The sequence below is a fragment of the Lacerta agilis genome, chromosome 3, assembly GCF_009819535.1.
Source record: "Lacerta agilis isolate rLacAgi1 chromosome 3, rLacAgi1.pri, whole genome shotgun sequence".
NCBI lineage: Eukaryota > Metazoa > Chordata > Lepidosauria > Squamata > Lacertidae > Lacerta > Lacerta agilis.
In genome coordinates this window covers 42,307,621-42,322,335 of record NC_046314.1, presented here as the reverse complement: position 1 = coordinate 42,322,335, position 14,715 = coordinate 42,307,621, and the positions used below count along the sequence as shown (strand labels likewise).

The window sequence follows — 14,715 nt, the reverse complement described above, 5'->3', positions numbered from 1 at the left end:
GATGCCTTGAAAAATGACTGATAAATAACTAGAATAAATAAAAAGAAAGGTAAGTTCAAACTGAAATACTAAGAATATTGGAAGAGCCTGCTGGATTGGACCAATGGCCCATCTGGTCCCACAAGCTTGTAGGAAGCCTTCAAGCACGACCTGAGCGCAATGGCACGTTCCCTTCCTGTGGCTTCCAGCAATTGGTATTCAGAAGCAACAAGGCACTGATTTGGCAAGCTACAAGTCCCAAAGCAGCCAGACTGCTTCACATAATTGCTGTGGGTGGTGTTACCGGGCCCCATAGATTTTCTATTCAGAGAGAACTTTGTCCTCCTGGTTCTCTCCATTCCACAAGGTTTCTCTTACACCCACTATATCAATGCTGTCTTCTAAGCCCAAGCACTCCTGATTTGCCCATATTGGCTCAGAAGCCTCTAGTATTAGCATGTGAATATGCACAATTAGTTCTTCCATCTTCACCCCAGGAGGTTAATTTGATCCAAACTTGACCCTTACCAGCTCCTGTTGGCTTTCACCTCAAAATCAGGTCACAAAAGCTGCTCTGCCACCCTTTTTAAGTGTCAACGATCTGGTCTGTTCCCAGCTCACGTGGGTCCCTTCCCTTCTGTACAAGCCTGGCTTGTCCCAGAATGTTCCCCAGGGCCAAACAAATCCCAAACCCTTATTCCAACACCACCATCATCTCATCCATGTATTGGGACTACAAAACTGCCTAGTTGGCCTTATTAATATCTACATTTCCTCAAATCTGCCTAGAAATATATCTCACTCTACATGCCTTCTGCTGTAGCTCTTCTTTTGTCTCCACTGCTCTGCCAGCACTGGAAGCAGCTCACTTGCTTTCCAAGCTCTGGTGAGCAGGGAAGTGGGTGCATTTGGGAAGGCAGTGCAGCACAGAGCCACACAGCACTTCTTCTCTCTTATACAGTTCCATCCTGCTGAACATCAAGCATAACACACACACACACACACACACACACACAAAAAAAAGCAATTTTTGTGTGTGTGTGGTGAAGTGTAATTGAGTTCCTCGTACCCTGAGAATGTGGGGAGAGAACTGTTGCATAGGTCCTGCTTGCGAGCTTCCCATAGGCATGTGATTGGTCATTGTGAGATTAGGATACTGGACTAGATGGGTGTTTGGCCTGATCCATCAGGACTTTTCTTATATTCTTAGAATTGCATTTGTGTATAGGAGGGGGTCAGTTGTGTGATAGTACTCAACTAAGTTTCATTCACAGTTAGACCAGTGTGGCATAGTGGTTAGGAGAGGTAGACTCGTAATCTGGTGAACCGTGTTTGCGTCCCCGCTCCTCCACATGCAGCTGCTGGGTGACCTTGTGCTAGTCACACTTCTCTGAAGTCTCTCACCCCTACTCACCTCACAGGGTGTCTGTTGTAGGGGAGGAAGGGAAAGGAGATTGTGAGCCGCTTTGAGACTCCTTAGGGTAGTGATAAAGCGGGATATCAAATCCAAACTCCTCCTCCTCCTCCTCTTCTAAAATTAATGAACCTGACCAGTGCTGTTTTTCTAGAAAAAGAGATTATCATGAATGCCTCCTTCTTTCTCTTAGAATGACAGTTGCACCCACCTGAAAGGTGCTGGAACTGAGTTCCGGTGAGTTGCCCATGAAAAAAGCCCTGAACCTGACTAAGCTACGTCCATTAATATCAATATGAGTATTCTGAGTAGAACTTAGTTGAATGCCATCCTTTGCTTTTTGTATGTTACCCAGTTATACAGTATTTTCTTACTTCAGACATGAACAATAAGCATCACTTTGCTGCTTTAAAGTGTTTTTTCTGTGTGTGAGAGAGATTGGATTTAGAAGGGTGCACATTTTCTAAGCAGTATTCCTTTTACTTGGGATATATTCTGTGGTAAAGGGACAGCCCCCATTCCTTGCCAAAATAATATTTATGCTCTGGAAGAGGATTACAACACCGAAAAAAAAGCTTAAACCTTCTGTGTCTGCCTCTTTTCAAAGCAAGTGATAGCTACTTGAGTCCACAGCCTTCCATAAAATTTTGTTGTGCTACTCAGTTCTGATTTTACATGAGATTTTTCTTTGCAAAGCAAACAGTTCAATAATCACAGCCTCACTGGTCCTAAGGGACACATTCTCAGAGGCATTAGAAATATCACCAGAGACACTGAATATGCAGTAGGTGTCTAAATGACATTTTTACCTTTGCTAATCTAACCCCAGAGTGCTTTCACATGCTGCATTCTAAAGCATATTAAAATGACCAAACTTGTCACTTGAAAGGGCCAAGGGAGCTATTTACCTAGGGTTCCCTTGAGAGGGCTGCTGCCCAGTGCATTTCAGTGATTGCTGATCCAGTCTGGGATCCTGGATGCAAAATGTGCAATGTGCTAATAACAGTGCAATATTTTTTTTAAACCACGGGCACTCTAGGATATTGCCACTCAAATCAAAGTTGCATTTCTCCCCACAAAAAAGAGAGAGAAGGGGGAAGATTGTTTACTCTACCTCAGTCTTGTATGATGTGACAAAAGACTCTCCTTTTCAGATTCAAGAAACGGCTTCTGTTTAGGTGACACAAATATAGAACTCCATCTCTGTATCTTTGGCTCTGTCTTTGTCACACAGCAAATGGCAAAGATTTGTTCCCCAGAGGTCAGGGAAAGTTCTAATGGATTTCAGCTACAGAAGGGTAAATTTCAGTGAAGATGCTTATTAATTTTAAGAACAGTTCGACAGTGGAACCAATTACATTTGGCTGTTCCTTTCTGGAAGTCTTCAAGCAAAGTCAGCTGTTTGTTGGTGATGTTATAGGGTGTGAGATGAGGTCCCCTACAAAGCACTCTACAACTCTCTATGGCAGGCACAGGCAAACTCGGCCCTCCAGATGTTTTGGGACTACAACTCCCATGATCCCTAGCTAACAGGACAAGTGGTCAGGGATGATGGGAATTGTAGTCCCAAAACATATGGAGGGCAGAGTTTGCCTATGCCTGTGCCTGCTCTATGGCAACTGTATGTTGGCACCGGAACTAGTTCTAATGGTGGGGGTGGGGGGGTGCACACACTCCAAAAGTTAAGTTAAATTAATTTCCATATCTTCTATATTTTCTAATTCTAATTCTAATCTACAGCAACACACCAGCAACAACCAAGACTTTTTTCTTTTGCAACAACAACAAACAAACACCAAAATGAATAGATCTTTCCATATTTGAACCATTTTAGCTTCCCATCTCTTCTCTTTTTCTGCTTTTTTTGGAGGTAGTAGCCATTTTGTGTTAGGATACACCTTTAGTGCTCGCCATTTTCTTCTCAAAATTCCAAATGTGCCCCCCTCGGCCCAAAAAGATTAGCAACTACTGCATTAAATTTATATATTGTTGCTTAATTTTAGGGCAAATTGCAGCAGTAGAAGAAACCTTCTGTTAAACAGGTAGTAAAGAGTGATACACCACCACAAATGTTTAGGATACAAGTATCTCTTCCCTTTGGCTGTGATTTCTAAACACACATATGTGTACGTATTTGATCAAGGTAGGACTTTGGGGGCAGGTGGAACAGAGTGAGAGGGAAAAGTAATCACACCCAGGGAATACCCACAGTGGTATCCATTGAGGATATTATTGTGAAATGGGTTCCTAGAAAACGCCTGTGATTATTACAACTGATCTAGTGTATGCACCAGAGCCACTATTATATGACTTCTGTTTTGGAGCCATGTTTGCCTGTGAATGACAACTTTCAGTATCTGTGACACTGAATAAATACAAAATGTTAGTTTGATTGCATTACTATTTGTGTTCAGCAATACAAATTTGAATTCATGCCGGTTCAGATCTCCCATCTCATTATTTTTGACATGCTTTTCCTGTGATTCACTTGCAGTTTGCTGGGCTTACATAAATTATTTGCTCCCAGATGCACTCTTATATGCTTTTATAGCATTGCCTGAGTTTGTTTTACAATTGATTTAACAACTTAAATGATCATAAAATTTGCAGGCTTCAGTGAGAAGTGGATTTTCTGTTAAAGGTGAAGAGGGTAAGTTCCCAATTGGTTTTCTGCTCCTTGTCAAAAATATAATGGAGAAAGTATGGGCAGGTAGAGAGTATGGGCAGCACATCCTTTACAATTTGTGGTATAATTTGTGGTATATATTACCATATTTGTGGTCCTCTGTGACAGTCAGTTCCATGGGGTGGGGTGGGGAGATGACGACAGATGGACATAAATTACCGTATTTTCCGGCATATAAAACGACTGGGCGTATAAGACGACCCCAACTTTTCCAGTTAAAATTTAGAGTTTTGAGATATACTCGACCGCATATTCTCCACCCGGCGTATAAGACAACCCCCGACTTTTGAGAAGATTTTCCTGGATTAAAAAGTAGTCTTATACGCCAGAATATACAGTACTATAAACACTGATATTCACTACATTGTGGACAGCCAGTGCTGAAAAAAGGACTCTGTATGAGATGAAGGCATGTGTGTCTATAAGGCTGCTTGCATACGTATTTATTGGTTTTGACCTATAAAGTTATAAACAACTTAACTGCTCACTTACAACCCTGCTCCATTGCTGTGATTGCCTGATGAAGCCCTCTTGGTTGTGCTGCAACCTATGGATTTTTTTAACAGCAGCTAGGGAGAGGACTTTTTCTATGGTGGTGCCTTCTCTAAAGAATCACCTGCCCTCTGAGCTTAGGCAAGTTCTGTCATTTCAGCACTTATTTAAAAATGTGTTTATGTTTCCATCCTTTTGTGGTGCTTACTTCCCGTGAGTTGTTGTGATATAATCCTGCCCTGGATTATCATCAGCATTTTATTTCTTTTTAAGTTTGATGTTTAAATTGAAAATCTGTTGTATTAACTTTCAACTATGTGTGAAAGGCTGTTATAAATATGTTTCAATAAATAAAATTTTGTACACACACGATCGGAAATTTGCATATTTATGTGCGCAAAAGAATGGCTAACATTGTTGATGTTTTGCTTTTATTTTTTTTGCTAGATTTACGTCTCTAAAAATAATTGTTTCCTTGCATTTATGTAGTACGTGCTGTTGAAGAATATTTTCTAAGTGTCACTGCATAGCCTTCTCTATAGAACTACCAGAGACACTAATTGAGAGACCACACAAGGGGCTTTGGGCTGGAACAGTCAGTGCATTTCTCTTGCACTTTCCTCATAGCCTGATAAGTTCAGCTACAGCAGCAGAAAACAATTGTTTTATCATTTGGCTGTTTTGATAGATTTGGCTAAAAGTGAATCATATATAGGTTTAGTGCTATTTTTGAGACAACATGGTTGACCTTTACTTTGGTTAACAGCAAAGATAACTATGGTTCAGTTAGCTGTGGTTTAGATAGAGCCTCTACCCCAGGAAAAAACTCATAACACAAAACAATGATCATATGTAACATGAGCGTAATATGATGGGAACAATTATAACTATCTGATTGGGGGAAATGAAGGGTGATGCCTTCCATACTGACAAAAGATGTTCCCTATTACAGCAGCAGTGTACTCTAAAATTGTACTCTAAAAAGTTTACTCTAAAAGTCCAGTCCTTTCCCCCCACGGATGTACCGAGGGAAGGATATGGTATTGTTGATCATTAGGCAAAAGATTCCTGCATTCCAAGGGGTTGGACTGGATGACCCTTGGTATCCATTGCAACTCCACTGTTGTATTATTTTATTATTATACATAATAGTTTGATACATATTTTTTCCTAAATGCAGAAATGCCTTATTTTGGTAGTCCTTATGGGAACTGGAATTATTATGTAGCTGAGACGGGATAGGCTTTCTAAGGAAAGCTGTAGTGTGTAAGTTCAGCTGATGTTAGAAACCAGAAACTTCCAGTTCCTGATTTATGCTCTTAACCACTACCTTTTCCTGGGAGTGAAGTGTGGGACCTTTTCACAATATGAAAGAGGAGTAAAAGTGCATTTTGAGAAGATTTTAACATGGTACGTTTTCACATGCCTGAAGCCATATATCCCTTTAAAACGCACGTGTGTTTTAAAAAAAATGGTATCTGTGTTTGTTTCATTATCTTTTAGCCTGTGGCCGTGGATTCTACAAGTCATCTTCGCAAGATCTGCAGTGCTCCCGCTGTCCTATGCACAGTTTCTCAGACAGGGAAGGATCTTCACGATGTGATTGTGAGGACAGCTATTACAGAGCACCTACTGATCCACCATATGTTGCATGCACAAGTGAGTTATTCATGTAGATAATCACAAAGAATGTTATCTTGCCAGCCCCAGGCACATCCATTTGTTAAGATGTGCTCTCTCTTTCTCTCTGGTACATAGTATTGGCCTTTAGTCTATCCGAGTTAGGAGTGTTTGAAACTGAAAGTTCTGGCTGAGCAGCAAAGTGGGCAAAGTAAACAGAGTAGGAACTGCAGAAATATAATTTCCTTGTTGCCCCCAACATAACCCAGACAACACACTATGCAAATATATGTAATATTGTGACGAGAATGAAGATATGGTTCTCCTACATATATTTGCATTGTCATATAAGTCTAATGTGATACTGCACCAAATGTGTGACAAGTAAAATGAAAAGTAACCTGTGTAGATAGGGAGTCTGGTTGAAATGTAATGGGATCTGGCTTGGCATTCCACCTGCAAATAGACTTACCTATGCAGACTGGTGATTCAAGGAACGAATTTGTGCAGTTCGCTCAAAGACAAAACCACCCAAATAAAGCTGTAAATTGCATCAAAACCGGGTAAAGAGGATCTAAATGTATTCTGTTTAATGCTTTTTAAAAGGACACAAAAATTCAACCGGAGGCATTCTGTAGGAGTCAGCTTCAGAGGTGCATTAACCTATCCCTTTAATTGCACAGAAGAAAAGCTGCTAAAGCTAGGTGTAGTAAATACACAGAGAACGGCTATCCTGTTTCCTTAATGGAAAATAAATAAAGCTTCTTGTCAAGTGAGTTCAAGCAGGCTTTTTGGTAGCTTGTAGTAAATATAATGAAAAGTTTTATGTTCTGGCAAGCTTTTGCCTAGGTAATTAAAACATGAGCTAATTTTCCTACTGCTGTGGTTTCTGTTTTAACTCCTCCCTCCCATTTGTTTTTTTGTATTTTGTGTTCAATAAAGGACCTCCATCTGCACCACAGAACCTTATTTTCAATATTAACCAAACTACTGTGAGTTTGGAATGGAGCCCTCCTGCTGATAACGGAGGAAGAAACGACGTGACGTACAGGGTATTGTGCAAGAGGTGCAGCTGGGAGCAGGGGGAATGTGTTCCCTGTGGGAGCAATGTTGGATATATGCCCCAGCAAACTGGATTAGCAGACAACTATGTCACCGTCTTGGACCTGTTAGCTCATGCTAACTACACTTTTGAAGTTGAAGCTGTAAATGGCGTTTCTGATTTAAGCCGCTCCCAGAGGCTTTTTGCAGCTGTTACTGTTACCACTGGTCAAGCAGGTAAGTAAACAAACTCTTAAGATTTTTTTAAGCGCATGCAGCAGGGATGGTTGCACACTATATTTGTCGGCAGCTAAAGCGAAAGATACCCCTGTGTTGCAAACTTCAAGCAAGATATGAAAAAGGCAACACGTGGATAACATTGACATTATAAAGAAATATGCCCTACATTATTTGGTCCACGTGTTGCCTTTTTCATATCTGGCAGCTAAAGCGAGGCACATATTATGCATGACTGTAGTAAGCCCCTACAACACCCCCCTTTGCTAGTTTAACATTGTTTTGATTCTAGTGGCACATGTGGCTGTTAGGATGGAGCACATGGGGCTATTTGTGGCCTACTTGCAGCGTGCCACAGGATTGTCAGTGCTAACCACTACCTTGTTGCAAGGAGTAAGACTGGATTGTAATGCCAGTCAAAGACAAGAACTCCTCTGTTGTGCAAGAACTGACTCTTTTGCCTGATCTTGACATTTGTTTCTGTGTGTTACCTTGCATAGGATCAAGCTGTTATCTGTTTACATTATAAGAGTATGAAGTTAAGCACTTTCAGACCCATTGATTTCAATGAATGCATTAAGGATATGTTTAAATTTTCTTCAGTGGGTGGTTTGTTAGTTCAGCATGTTGGTTTGTAAGTGCCTAATAAATTTAACTTACTACTCTAATATGTTCTTAATGCAATAAGAAACATTCAAAAAATCATTTGTATTGATAAAATGGGTTTCCGTGTGTGCACTGGCTTCTTTGTAGCAATACCGTAGTATTTTCAAACTCTTAAAAGGGAAGTTCCAACCTGTTTATATTTCATTCTGAAACAGTTTAAATCCTCTACTGGAATCTGAGTTAAGGATAATGCCTTCAGTATTCACATCCTTTCCCCCAAGATTATCCTTCCAGCTTAATACTTCCAGATATTTGATGATGAGATCCAGTGAGAATGTGACAATTATTCTTTGTTTCTTATATTTATGATAATCTGACAGGTGAAATGTCAGGAAAAATAAAATCAAACTAGCGTATCACCCAAGGGGCAAAATGTGTTTTAGTGATCTTTGCATGTCGAAATAGGAAGTCTCCTATTCAGGAATGTAAAATGAATTGCTTTTTGATAAAAATGATGTTCTAGCAGGTCTGTGCTGCATTTTGCCGTGTGTTGATGGTAGAAAAGGGGGTAGACTTACAGCAACAGGCCAGCTGAGTTTTAAGCAAAAAATAAAGTATTTTCAATATTCTGGGGTTCAGATGAATAACGCTGGAGCAGGGAAATTAGCGGATGTCTAGAAGTTGCTTCTTGAAGGACAAGTATCTGCATTGGGCTCTCTCGAGCTCTCTTCGTTCCATCCCTTTTCTTCCTCACCCCTTGCTCAGGTGCATGTGACTTGCAGCGTGCCAGATATTGTAAGCGACCCAGATGTAGACACATCTGGGTCACTTACAATTTTGTCCGTTTTCAATACTTTTTATATTTTTATATCCCAATCTGTAGATAATTGCAATGAATATTTTAGTTAAAATATTTTAGTGAAAATATTTATTATGCTAAAAAAAATCCCCCATCCATGTATTCATTATATTTCCATTATATTTCTCATTTAAGAACACAGGACAGTATTTTGTAAAGGGACGATTCACATGGCAGCAATACTCTTATTTCATGGAATTGTCAACAATTTGGATATACAATTTTTTTCATGTCTCCTCTTCCAGACACCTCCTAGGGTTCTTGGTCATTTTCTTCAATTTCAACTAGAATCATTTTACAAATAGTTTTAAGTATGATTTTCCTTGTTTTTCTTTTTAATATCAGGGCATCATCCATCCAAATGAGGAGCAGCATGTATCATGCCTGAAGTTTATAGATTTGGATTGTGGGAGGTGGGAGGTTCTGAAAGCTCCTTGCAGTGCCTTTCCTGTTTCCCTAAACATGATTTCTCAGTTTGTTGGTATGGAGAGGAGAGCTCTGACTTGGGCTGAGAGCAGGACGGTCTATGCATTGCAGTGCCTTAGGCGTGTCTAAAACATGTCGCTGTCCTATTCTGCTATGACATCCTGCTGACTGCCATGGGGAATGTAATCCTCATAGCATTATTTAATTTAGAGGTGCAGCTAGATAGTATCTGGATTTGCTGGACCAAGTAACAATTGCTGGGTGAGTGCTAGCACATTCTTCAGGATGCTGCAGTGCCATCTCAGAAGCATATACTGCATTATGGCTATTGTTATATATATGAATTTCATTTTCTCCGTTGTGAGCCACAAGACATGGAAAAGTACAGCTTTCAGAAGGAAACATGAAAGGTTGAAACTCCCCTATCTTACTGTGAATTTACATACTTACCTAGGAACAAGTTCCATTAAACTCAGTGTATGCCTTCACCTACTGAAAGGACAGGAAAAAAAATATTTTTTGTTGTTATTCGACAACAGCTCACACATATTTTAATCCATTAACATGCTTCAGAGAGTAGTGTTATTGTGTAAAAAAAAAAGAGAAGAAGGCTAAGCTTCAAGTATTAATTTGTTTAATGACTTTCACAGAATCAAATGCAGGATTCAGAATATTTGTATATTTGCAAAAGCCTTTTCCTTATGGCACTGCCAGGCTCAGCCACATCTATGATGTGAAAGAACCCACTACTGTAGTGTCCTGGCAAACAAAACTGCTAAAGATCAGCTTTAAACAGCCTTTTTCTTTTCCATTCTTCCACCAGTATGACTGTGGCTAATGCTAGCCTCGAAGTTTTTAAATCTTCTAAAATGTGTAGAGCATTTAATGCTCCAATTCCTTTTCAAAGGATTATGAATAAGCCTTGATCTACAGAAAAGAAGTGATGATTTTTGTTGGTAAGAAAATGATTTCACATAAAAGAAAGAAATTGGTTATGATACTGAATATGCTTTCTAAATCTCCTTCCTGTAATTAAAGTTTCTACAGAGCACTGCAAATTGTCCAATATCTCTTTATTCACTTTTATAAAATTATTCTTAAGTTGCCTGTTGGTCCCAAAAGGGCATCCAAAATTACTTATAATTGAAAAACTTTAACATAAGAACTTTAAAAGAGTATCATGACAAATCAATTAAGAACAAGAGGGGAAAACACGTTTTAAAACAGAAAGTGTGATTCATCACATTTAAAATTGGGCAAAAGCCTTGCAGAATGGAAAAAAAAAGTTTCACTTACCTGCTAAAGCGAAATAAAGATGAAGCAAGTTTGATGTCTGCAGGAAGGGTGTTCATTCTACTAAAGAAAAGGCCTTGTCCCATGTTTCTATCCATGTTACCTCCTTTGGTGAGGATATACAGCAGAAACTTTCTTAAACTACAGGCAGGTTCATAAAGGAAGACACAGCTTTTCAAATACCCTGGGCTCTATAGTGTTTAAAGCTTTATAGGCAAGAACCAGCAATTTGAATTGTACCCGGAAACAAATTGGAAGCCAGTGCAATTTGTACAAGATTGGTGCAATACAGTAGTGTCAGCAAAGCACGCGGAACAAAGCAAATTGGCCATGACATTTTGCACAAGCTTTAGTTTCCAAACATTCTTCAGGCCCATGCAGTGTACATTTTAAAGTGGAAAGTGATTAAGGGATAGCTCACTATATACAGATCCGCTTTTTCCAGGAAGAGGCACAACTGTCCTCCCCCAAGCTGGGCAAAGTTGGACCTGACCACAACAGCCATGGAACCTTCTAGGAGCAATGCTGGGTCTAAAAGAACCCACCACATTGTGAACCTGATCAGACTGTACCTCCAGTCCCAGATTAGGATGTCTGACAAGCAGCAACTCTTCCTTATCTGTTAAGGCTAAGCTTGTTATACCCACCCAACCAATCCCGGCTTCTAAGTTACCGTTCAGTAGTCCAACAGTCCCCTTGGTGTCAACTGAAAAAGACAGAGCTGGGTATCATTGACATAATGATATGGCTCAGTCCCAAAACACTGGATGACCTGCCCCAGTGATTTCATGCAGATCTGTTAAGTGTTATGGGTCTCCTCAGGGCTCTATTTTATCTTCTAGGTAAGAGACCAAACAATGGTCTTCTACCTTCTGAGGGACAGAGTTGTCAAATCCCATACTGGTGAAAAGCCCCAGAAGCTGATGGTATCAAATTATTATTATTACTAGTGGTTTAAGCCCGTTAAAAAAACGGGCGCTAGAATATATGTGGAGGGGGCTGGCGCCCCACCCCCACCCCCCTGCCAAAGCCTGCTTTAGCGGGTGGTGGGGGGGTGGAGGAGAGGCAAGCAGGGCTTCTCCGCTTTAACGGAGAAGCCCTGCTTGCCCCCCCCGCCCCCACCCCCTGCCAAAGCCTGCTTTAGCGGGTGGTCGGGGGGTGGAGGAGGGGCAAGCAGGGCTTCTCTGCTTTAACGGAGAAGCCCTGCTTGCCCCCCCGCCCCCCGCCCCCCTGCCAAAGCCTGCTTTAGCGGGTGGTCGGGGGGTGGAGGAGAGGCAAGCAGGGCTTCTCTGCTTTAACGGAGAAGCCCTGCTTGCCCCCCACCCCCCTGCCAAAGCCTGCTTTAGCGGGTGGTCGGGGGTGGAGGAGAGGCAAGCAGGGCTTCTCTGCTTTAACGGAGAAGCCCTGCTTGCCCCCCCGCCCCCACCCCCCTGCCAAAGCGTGCTTTAGCGGGTGGGGGGGGGCGGGGTGGAGGAGAGGCAGCAGCGCCATGCAGGCCAACGGGGCAGGAGGGGGTCAGCAGCAACCGGCTCTCCTTGTAGCTGCGGGAGCAGCAGCGTGACCTCCCTCTTCGGCTTCCCCTCGTCCTCTGCAGCGCCGGCATTCCATTTAAACCGCCCCGCTTGAACTGCCGACGCTGCTCGTGTCTCTCTGCTCCAATCCCTGTGTCCCTGGGGCACATGCTCAGTTGCGCAAACCCAGAGACACACGGACTGGATGCAGAGACACTTGCATTTTATATATATAGATTATTGTCATCATCAATTTATTAATCAGATTCTGAACAACTGCCTCAAGCTGATTTACACATAAGGTAATTAAAAACAACTGAAAACACAAAAACAGCAAATGCATTTCAAGCAAGACTAAAATCCTAAAAAAAAGTAGACACTCATGGTTAAGACCCATTTATCCAGCTGAGAAATCCTGCTGGAACAAAAATATCTTAAATTGTTTCTGGGAAGTGTGGTTGGTGGGCTTCTGTCGTATCTTCATATGAATGCTGTTCCACATAGCAGGGGCTGCCACACTAAAAGCCAAGCTCGGAGAAACTCTCCCACAGACTACAACAATCCACTGGGTGTGTAAGGGATTTGGTGGTCTCTCATATAGCATAATCCTGAGTTTTATAGTGCCTTGTATGTTTATATGAACACCTTGAATTTGGCCCAGTAGCAGACCAGTAACCAGTGGAAATCCAATAAGCAGAGGGTTATGTGCTGCCTGTAGTTTGCCCCCATAAGCAAGCTAGCTGCTGTGTTCAGAACTAGCAGCCGCTTCCAGACCAGCACATTGCAGTAATCAAACCCTGTCACTGGGAGGTCTAACAAATGCTTAACCAACAGGGATATACTCTCTCTGTATAGTTATTTTCTGAGATACGTTCTCCATCAACATGACAAAGAAACATATCTCATTGCTCATTGGAACATATCCAAATAATTCGCTTAATCCAAGAAAGCCTGGATATTTATTTTTGAGTTGAAATTATTAATTTGGAGATGGCATCAACAGCACAATTCTATGCACGGTTACTCAGAAAGAAGTCCCACTAGGTTCAGTGATGCATACTCCAGGCAATTGTACATAGGATTGCACTAACAGATGACACATTTTGTTGTGTAGTCATCATTTGCACTGAACAATAACTCAAACGTTAGAGCTTACAGTGTAGTTTAGAGCTGCTTATCTGCTTTCGTTTTCTACTTGCTAAGAATTCTGGTGTCTAGATCCAGTTTCTCTACTCACAACCACAACCATTGTGTTTTTTATTCAGATAATCACGCTATACCAGAGATAGAAGAAACTTGAGCTTTTCAACTATGCTTTTTCCTATAGCTTCTTATTCTGGTTTGATAGTGGTCACAAACCATAGTTTGTCAATGGAAACATCACATTAAGCCATAGTTAAGCTTACTAAAACATGGTGTAGCTTGATGACTGAATTGAGTCCTTTTTTTTCTTTCTCTGTAAATTGCCACGACTTTAATTAAATGGTTGGCGAATAGATGGGCAGCACTCAATGGCTTATATAAATCCATGCTGTCAATGCCTTAGACTGCCATATGGTGAAAAGTATTTGAGTTCTCAACAAATTAAGCTAATCAAAAGGACTGCATTGTGCAGCAGCTCCTTGGCATGTACCTTGATATCTAGAGACAGCATGGTATATTAAATAAGAATTAGATTTGATGGGGGGTTGGGGATTTGTTTTATTTTACTACCTGTTTAGCTTAATTATTGTGCCACAGGAAGCTTGCTTTTCATACATTACAGGAAATAGATAGAAGTAACAATGTAGGGCTTGGTCGGGGAGGGTGGAATAATCTAGGCTTCATATACTGCAAAACTGCAGACATATTCTGCCACAATAAAGCACAATATGCAAGTTACCTACCATATCTCTTCTTGGGTCTTGTTCCACAAGATAAAGGCTAGGCCAGGGGGTCAGCAGACTTTTTCAGCAGGGGGCCGGTTCACTGTCCCTCAGATCTTGTTGGGGGCCGGACTATATTTTGAAGGGGAAAAAATGAACAAATTCCTATGCCCCACAAATGACGCAGAGATGCATTTTAAATAAAAGGACACATTCTACTCATGTAAAAACATGCTGATTCCCGGACCGTCCGCGGGCCAGATTTAGAAGGCAATTGGGCCGGATCCCGCCCCCGGGCCTTAGTTTGCCTACCCATGGGCTAGGCAAAATGCTGTACCTTTAAAGCACATTTGAAGCTCCCCAGTAAAAGAATTTTGTTTAGAAGAAGAAGAAGAGTTTGGATTTGATATCCCGCTTTTCACTACCCGAAGGAGTCTCAAAGCGGCTAACATTCTCCTTTCCCTTCCTCCCCCACAACAAACACTCTGTGAGGTGAGTGGGGCTGAGAGACTTCAGAGAAGTGTGACTGGCCCAAGGTCACCCAGCAGCTGCATGTGGAGGAGTGGAGACACGAACCCGGTTCCCCAGATTACAAGTCTACCACTCTTAACCACTACACCACACTGGCTCTCAGTTTAGAGGGTAAACAGTGCTCTAATTCCCAGCAACCCTTAACAAGCCAGAAT

At 41.5% G+C, this 14,715-nt stretch overlaps 1 protein-coding gene across 3 annotated transcripts in view; it reads left to right on the top strand.

Moving 5' to 3' along the window:
* EPHA7 (EPH receptor A7) overlaps positions 1-14,715 on the top strand; it is a 168,296-nt gene that overhangs the window by 53,682 nt on the left and 99,899 nt on the right. For all 3 annotated transcript variants that reach the window (XM_033143447.1, XM_033143446.1, XM_033143448.1), the window contains exons 4-5: positions 6,075-6,230; positions 7,134-7,469. In XM_033143447.1, coding sequence (XP_032999338.1) covers positions 6,075-6,230; positions 7,134-7,469 — 492 coding nt within the window. The remainder of the gene's footprint in view (positions 1-6,074; positions 6,231-7,133; positions 7,470-14,715) is intronic.